Below are 8,986 nucleotides of genomic sequence, written 5' to 3' on the forward strand. Positions count from 1 at the left end.
CCCAGGAATTCCTAAAAATCATCAAAAACACCAAAATAGAGGAAGACGAAACAATGATCTCATTCAACGTAACAGCACTGTTCACCTCCATCAACATCGACCTGGCAAAGGAAACACTTACCACACTTTTAGAAGAGACCATCATACACACCAACCACCATCAATCACATTACCAATGAAAACATCATGAAGCTAGTGGACCTGTGCCTCACCACCCACTTCACCTTCAACAACATAATCTACAAACAAACCAATGGCACACTCATGGGATCTCCGCTATCAGGATTCATAGCAGAAGCAGTAATGCAAAGACTAGAACAAACAGGCCTATCAACCATCAAACCCATCTGGGTCCTCTACGTAGATTACACCTCTATCATCACAAAATGAAAAAAGATAGAAGAGACATTTAACAACAACAACACCCTCACAGGCATAAAGTTCACCAAGGAGGAAGAAACCGACAACAAACTCGCATTCCTGGATGTCACAGTCGAAAGAAAGGACAACGGAGAACTACAAACAGAAAACCAACAAACACTGACCAAATACTTAACACACCAGCAACCATCCCAACACACACAAACAAAGCTGTATCAGAACACTATTCCAACAAGCCATCACACACTGCAGCACAGACAAACTTCGGAAAACAGAGGAGAACCACCTATACGACGTATTCAAGAAGAACGGATACTCAAAAAATACAGTCCGCAGATTTCTCAAGAACAAACCACAACAAGCAGACCAAACACAGCCAGAAACCCTAACCACCTTACCATACATCAAAGAAGTTTCTGATATGACAGCCAGACTACTGAGACCCCTCGGAATCGTAGTAGCACACAAACACACCAACACTCTCAAACAAAAACTAACAAACTTAAAAGACCCAGTACAACCCATGGACAAAACCAATGTCATCTACAAAATTCCTTGCAAGGACTGCCACAAACACTACGTAGGACAAACAGGAAGAAAGTTAGCCACCAGGATACACGAACACCAGCTAGCCACAAAAAGACACGACCCTCTCTCCCTCGTAGCCCTACACATGGATGAAAGAAACCACCAATTCGACTGGGACAACACATCTATCCTGGGACAGGCTAAGCAAAGACATGCCAGAGAATTCCTAGAGGTCTGGCACTCCAACCACAATGCCATAAACAAACACATAGATCTAGATGACATCGATCAACCCCTCAGAAACAAACAGGAAATGACATCACCACAAACCCCAAGAACCCCATCCAGGACAAACATATAAATCGAAAGCAGGAGAGAACAGCTTCGCTTCACTTGGAGGTCGCCACTGATGATGTTACCTAGCCAGGTAATGAAACGTCTGGATATCAAACCTACAGCTCAGCGAGCAAACCTACACCCTAAACCTCAACCTGAGTTACAAACCTTACAAAAATACTCCTATAGTGCTGTTAGGAAGGGACTCCCAGGATTTTGACCCAGTGACAATGAAGACACAAAAACACATTTCCCACTCAGGATGGTGAGTGACTTAGCCTTTCAAGTATCTGTTGCCCTCATCCTTCTAGATGGTAAAGATCACAGGTTTGGAAGGTGCTGTTGAAGGATTTTTGGTGAGTTGTTGCAATGAATCCTGTAGATGATACACACTGCTACCACTGTGCATCAGAGCTGGAAAGATGAATGTTGCAGGCAGTAGATGGTGATTAAGCTTTGAATCAAGGATGACATGGAACACCCAACACAAAAACAGATTACTCAGCCTGACTAGTGTTTGCCATTGTTTATGCTGTACCACTTCTCCCATTCTACTGATTATAATCCTGTCCCTGTACTTTTTTTTTCCTTATGCATTTACGTAGCTGCCTTTTAAATGTAACTATGGCTTGAGACCAGGGACACCATAGAAAGTGTAAAAAGGATTTGCAAATATCAGAGCTGAGTGGACATTGTTATCAGTATTAATTAGTCTAGGCTGAGGGTTAACTTGATAGAAATCTTCAGAATGAGGAGGGGTTTCAATACAGGTCAATATAGGGAAGACAATTCCAAGCAGGTGGTAGCCTAAAACTAGGAGCCATAAATAACAAACAGTCGCTAATAGATCAGGAAATTCATGAGAAGCTTCTTTACTCCAGAGAGGAGTGAGAATGTGGGGCTCACTCCCTCAGAGAATGTATTGATACATTTAAAAGGTAACTGGATAAATAGATGATGGGAAAAAAAGAGGTACAGATAGGCTGTGATGGAATGGGATGGGAGGAGGCACATGATAAACACATAATGGTCCAAAGATGTTGCAAGTTCTATGTAACTTGTGTGAGGAAAGTTTGCTGTTTTGCAAATCCAAAAAACAAAACTAGAGGGCATGGGTTTGGGGTGAGAGAGGAAAAATTTAAAAGGGACCTAAGGGGCAGTTTTTCAGAGGGTGGTGCATGTATGGAATGAACTGCCAGAGGAAGAAGTGGAGGCTGATAAAGTTACAACATTTAAAAGGCATCTGGATGGGTCTGTGAATGGGAAGGGTTTAGAGGGATATGGACTAAGTGCTGGTAAATGGGACTAGATTAGTTTGGATATCTGGTCAGCGTGGATGAGTTGGACCAAAGGGTCTGGTTCTGTGCAGTACATCTCTCTGACTATGAAATAGACTGGGAATCCAATGTTTCAGCAAAGAGTCCTTCAGAACTTGAAGCCTTACTTTTTTTCAATTTCAGAGTTTTCAGCTGCAGTCCGGGCTGAAAGCGATAGTGGAATTCCAAGGAGGATTGGCCATTGATATCTCAGGTGGAATGGATTTCAGCCTGTGGTACCAGGAATCTAAAACCACTGTCACCAACAGGTACAGTCTTCCCTGTAACTTGCATTCTGTGGTTTGTATGCCTTTCGTCCAGCTGTATCTACTGTGACAACCTGGGACAGGAAGGAGGTGGCTAACCAGCCTCATTGAGTTAATGCCACCATTCACTGAGATCATGGTTGATGAGTATCTTAATTCCATCCTCTTGCCTTGAATTCATGCATAGGACATAAGTATCGCATTCAGGGCCAGCTTTCATTGCCCACCCTTAATTGCCATGGATGAGGCGATGACCAGCTCTCTTCTTGAGTAAAACTGAATGCTTTGCTCAGCCAGTTCAGAGGGCAGTTAATTGCTGTGGGCCTCGAGTCACATGTCAGCCAGCAAGGTGAGGATGTCAGATTTCCTTCCCTAAAGAACACTAGTAAACCAGACCTTACAACAATCCAGTAGCTTACCCTTTAAAAATATAAATAAAGAACTGATAATGGTGGAGATCTGAAACAAAAACAGAAATTGTTGGAGAAACTCAGCAGGTCTGACAGTAAGATATGCTTCCAGACCTGCTGAGTTTCTTCAGCAATTTCTGTTTTTGTTTCAGTTTCCCCTTTACTATGATCTTACATTTTATTCCAGATTTTTGTTAATTAAATTTGTGCTCCCCAGCTGCAATGGAGCGATTTGAAATCATGTCTCTAGATTACTAGTCTAGATCTTTGGTTACCATCTACTAACATAGCCATTACATGACAGTCTGGGACACATTAGTGCATGGCTGTGGGGAGCCAGAGTGTGATATTGTTGTTCACTTAAAGTGTTAAGGGAATATAAACAAATCTTCTTCAAACTGAGATACCGAAGTGATGGCACAAATCGATTCAGCAGAGCAGTTCATGTACCTCCTGACTGATGCTTGGCCACTCACTTAGAGCATACAGCTGCTGGCCAACAGTTCTCCTGCCTGATCCATCCCACAAGGCAACTGCTGATGACTGCCATCTTGTCTTCTGTTGCACTCCCCAGCCAGTTCCTCACTACCAACAGCTCCTGGCTTCACCAAACAAGAGTGGGGCTTGCTGGTTTAGGACTTTTGCATATTAAACCAGTGTTGTGAGGTTGGGAATTGGAAGTGATCTGGCTATCAGATTCCCAAAATACAGGATTTTGGATTCAATGTTCACAGATGGGGGTAAAGCCTCAAACGGCTTGCTTTTGTTTTCTTCCAGGGGTGCAGTGGTTGTCATTGGTAACATCACAGTGGATTCTTTGTTCATTAAGAGTGGTGTTGAGGTGAGTGTGGAAACTGAGGCCCTACTCGATTTCATCTCCACTGTGAAGTTCTCTGAATATCCATTCCTGGTCTGTATGCAGATGGTCAAAGACGAATTTCCATTCAGGTAAGACATACATCAATTCTGTCTGGACAGGGAGAGAGGTGGCCTGCTCAAGTGTTTTCATAGTATGGAAAGTTTAGTTTGTACATACCGAGAGAAGGTATTTCCACTAGTCAGGTCAGCCTAAACATAGGAGCTTTAAATATCACATAGTCCCATTATGAAATTCTGGAGAAACCTCTTTACTGAGAGACTGCTTAGAATGTGGAACTTACTGTGACATGGAATGGTTCAGATTCAATGAAGAGCACAGGGGGATATCCCATGGCCTGTAGCTAAACAACAAGGTAGCAGCCTGGTGAACATATCAGACTTTTTGCATGCCAAACAGCATAAGCAGCAAGTGATAGAGCTTAGCAATCCTACAATCAATGGATCAGATCCAACCTCTGCAGTTCTGCCACATCTAGTCATGATTGATGGTGGACAATTAAGCAACTTACTAGAGAAACTGGCTCCAAAATATTCCGGTCCTCAATGGTGGACAAGCCAGCACCTCATTGCAAAAGTCAAGGTTGAAGCATTCATATCTATCTTCAGCCAGAAGTGCCAAATTGATGATCCATCTCGGCCTCCTCAAGTAGTGCCCAGCATTACAGTTACCAGTCTTCATCCTATTCGATTCACTCCATGTGATATATCAAAAGGGTTACAACATTGGCATCTACCCAACAATGGGGTAAATTGCTCAGGTATGTCCTCTACACAAAAAGCAGGATAAATCCAGCCTGGCTAATGTCTGCCCCATCAGTCTACTCTTGGAACATCAGTAAAGTGATGGAAGAGGTCATCAACAGGGCTATCAAGTAGGAGCTGCTCAACAATAACCTGCTCAGTGACACCCAGTTTGGGTTCTGCCAGGGCCACTCAGCTCCTGATCTAATTAAAGCCCTGGTTCAAACATGGAAAAAAGAGCTAAATTCCAGAGTGGAGAGGAGAGTGATAGCCCTTGACACCAAAGCCGCATTTGACTGAGTGGGGCATAAGGAGCTTTAACAAAATTGAAGTCAATGGGAATTGGGGTAAAACTCTTTGGTGGTTGGAGTCATACCTGATATGTAGGAAGACAGTTGGCGTTGGTGGAAGTCAGTCATCTCAGCTCCAGGACATCTCTGCTGGAGTTCCTCAGGGTAGTGTCCTAGGCCCAATCTTCTTCAGCTGCTTCAAAACTGATCTTCCCTCCAATTAATAAGTCAGAAATGGGAATATTTGCTGATGATTGCACAATTTTCACACCATTCACAACTCCCCAGATACTGAAGCAGTCCATGTTTAAATGCAACAAGATCTGGACAACATCCAGACTTAGGGTTATAAGTGGCAATTAAGATTTGTGTGACACAAATGCCAGGAAATGGCCATATCCAATAAGAGACAAACTAACCACCTCCTCTTAGCATTCAATAGTATCTTCATCACTGAATCCCCCACTACCAACATTTCAGGGGCTGACCATTAACCATGAGCTGAACTGGACTCACCATATAAATGCAATGGCTACAAGACCAGGCCAAAGGCTAGGAATACTGTGGCCGGTAACTCATCTCCTGACTTCTCAAAGCCCATCCACTATCTGCAAAGCACAAGTCAGCAGTATGATGGAATACTCTCCACCTGCCTGAGGAGTACAGTTCCAACAATACTCAAGAAGCCTGACACCATCTTGGACAAAACAGTCCATTGCTACTCTTGTCTTTCTAGATGGTAAAAGTCGTATTTGGAAGATTTGGCCCATTGTTTCCAAGCCAAGTCTTTTTAAGTCAAATCCAGTTGGTCCCGTTTCACGTACACACCATTTCTCCTACAAATTCTGTTCCCTTCAAATGTTTATCTGATTCATCTTTGAAAACTCCTGTTGAATTTCTACCCAGCAACCAGTCAGGCAATGTTTTCCAAACGTTAATCACTCGCACCTTTTTTTCCAGTTGCTTCTGATTTTTTTCCAACAGTTTCAATCCATGTCCTGTCAACTCTTCAGCCATTGGAAATAGTTCATTATGTCTTCAAACACTGTCACATTTCCTGTCACCTCCTTCATCCCAGGTTGTCCAGTGGTGGCACTCATCGCTGGAACTGATCTTGTAAATCTCTTCTGTACCCTCACAGTAACCTTCACATTCTTCCTAAAATGTATTCCACATGGATGGGCTTAATGTTTCAGTTGTCTATTTATTACGAGTGTGTAATAACCAGTTGGTTGAAATACCAAGAGGCAGCTGCTATGTGTTGGTGGCTATCTCTGTATGCACCAGTTCCTTCAAGTAAGAAAGGCAAGAAATCTAAATATATGCAAGGTTTGTGAAGGTTTGTAGCTCAGGTTGAGGTTTAAGGTGTAGGTTTGCTTGCTGAGCTGTAGGTTTGATATCCAGACGTTTCATTACCTGGCTAGGTAACATCGTCAGTGGCGATCTCCAAGTGAAGCAAAGCTGTTGTCTCCTGTTGTCTATTTATATCTTTCTCCTGGATGGGGTTCCGGGGGTTCATGAAGAATGGATACTTAAAAAATACAGTGCGCATATTCCTCAAGAACAAACCACAACAAGCAGACCAAACACAGCCAGAAACCCTAACCACCTTACTATACATCAAAGATGTTTCAGAAATGACAGCCAGACTACTAAGACCCCTCGGAATCCTAGTAGCACACAAACCCACCAACACTCTCAAACAAAAACTAACAAACTTAAAAGACCAAGTACAACCCATGGACAAAACCAACGTCATCTACAAAATTCCATGCAAGGACTGCCACAAACACCACGTAGGACAAACAGGAAGAAAGTTAGCCACCAGGATACACGAACACCAGCTAGCCACAAAAAGACACAACCCCCTCTCCCTCGGAGCCCTACTCACAGATGAAAAAAACCACCATTTCGACTGGGCCAACTCATCTATCCTGGGACAGGCTAAGCAAAGACATGCCAGAGAATTCCTAGAGGCCTGGCACTCCAACCACAACGCCAAAAACAAACACACAGATCTAGATGCCATCTATCAATCCCTCAGAAAACGAACAGGAAATGACATCACCACAAACCCCAGGAGCCCCATCCAGGACAAACATATAAATAGAAAGCAGGAGACAACAGCTTTCCTTCACTTGGAGGTCACCACTGATGAAGTTACCGAGCCAGGTAATGAAACGTCTGGATATCAAACCTGCAGCTCAGTGAGCAAACCTACACCCTAAATCTAAATATATTTCAGGCAGTTAGGAAAATGTAGTGTATAGGAAAATTATTACAATCATTTTATAGAGGCATTGGTTAGAATTCCAATTGCATTGCCAGATGGGGGGTGTAAACAGATTAAATTGTAACTTTCAAAAAGAGTATTGAATGAATATGTGAAGGAGAAAATTTTCAGGAATATGGCGAAAAAACCGGGGCTAAATGAATTGTTCACAAAAAGAGATGGCACAGACATGATGGGTCAAATGGCTAACTTCTATCGAGAGAGAGCAAGTGAACATTTCAAGTCTAGGTTACTCTTCATTAGAGTTGATCATTACCTCTGAAGAAAAATCATCTCAGCTGGAAACATAAGTTGACTTGTTGTGATTTGTAGTAGTTTTTGTTTTCAGTACAGATTCCAGCATCTGCAGTAGTTTGGTCCTACCTGGCTAATGACTATGCTGTACTATGACAATTACAATGCATGTCACATCCATCCAGGATGTATTGGCCTGTTGAAAATCTTATAGCATTGAGTACATGATCATCTGAAATGTGGATACTGAGGAGCTGTTAACCCACATTTAATTTTACAGGCAATATGTGACCAAATATGAAAGCTTGCCATCAGGAAAATCATATGTATCTCGGAAAGGAAGGAAAATGCTGGTGGCTGGATCGGAATTCCCTCTCCACCACGAGAACTCTGCCATGTGCAAGAAGATCTTTGCGAAGGAGTCGGACTCAGAGGAGTGGTTCTGAGACCTGGGGAGGAGCTGTGAGGGCTGCTTTAGCACTGGCTATGTGCAGAGGGAGGGGATGAAGAATTAAAACTAAATGAAACACTAGGGGGAGCTGACATCAAGCTCCTTACTAAGTAATGGAGAATGTGTCAGAATTGTTAGATAATTTTAAATATGAAGGGAAGCTTTTGTGTCTTTCTGTTCCCACTTTTTATGACAATTTAATGTTGGGAAGTCATTTTGACCCAACCTGGTGAAAGGGAAATTGACCACACCATGTCTGATGTTCATTATATTCTTTCATACAACACACCAAAGCCCCTCTTCCTTTGAAACTTCAGTAGGATGTACATTTGAACCATACAGTGTCAGACCCCAGGTTTTAAACCAGTTTAATTTCCTATCAAGTGGGTTTGGTTAAAATGAACTTTCTGGATTCTTTAAGAGGCCCTCACAGTCTGTTTGCCAGAAAAAGATTCTCACTGCCAGTGCTCAGTGCTAAATGTCCATGCAGCCCCCAGTATGTCCTTCTCCCCAACTGTCCAACCAATACACACCATTAAAGGGAGGACTGAGTCACCTTATTCTGCACCTGTATTAATATTTAGAATTATTCCTCAAATACACTTCCCCTTTAAGGCTGTGTATTAATTTAATGGCTCTGAGATGTTTACATTTTTACATGTATTTAAAGTTTTTTATGAAATAGTGGGAAACAAAGAAAGAAAGAAACCACAACTATAAGTCAAGACACAGCCAACATAGATGTCTTGGGAATTGTGTGGCAGGTAGGTTGGGACACATGGGATAAGAATACAGCATTAATACTTGAACATCAGTGGAGATGCAGGTTTGTGATTCTGAAGAACGTTGGTTTCAAAAATC

At 42.5% G+C, this 8,986-nt stretch overlaps 1 protein-coding gene across 1 annotated transcript in view; it reads left to right on the forward strand.

Moving 5' to 3' along the window:
• mttp (microsomal triglyceride transfer protein) overlaps positions 1-8,120 on the forward strand; it is a 113,473-nt gene extending 105,353 nt beyond the window's left edge. The window contains exons 18-20 of the mRNA XM_060851464.1: positions 2,706-2,830; positions 4,015-4,185; positions 7,955-8,120. Coding sequence (XP_060707447.1) covers positions 2,706-2,830; positions 4,015-4,185; positions 7,955-8,120 — 462 coding nt within the window. The remainder of the gene's footprint in view (positions 1-2,705; positions 2,831-4,014; positions 4,186-7,954) is intronic.
• The last annotated feature ends 866 nt before the right edge of the window (positions 8,121-8,986 follow it).

This window comes from Hemiscyllium ocellatum, chromosome 36 (assembly GCF_020745735.1).
Source record: "Hemiscyllium ocellatum isolate sHemOce1 chromosome 36, sHemOce1.pat.X.cur, whole genome shotgun sequence".
Lineage (NCBI taxonomy): Eukaryota > Metazoa > Chordata > Chondrichthyes > Orectolobiformes > Hemiscylliidae > Hemiscyllium > Hemiscyllium ocellatum.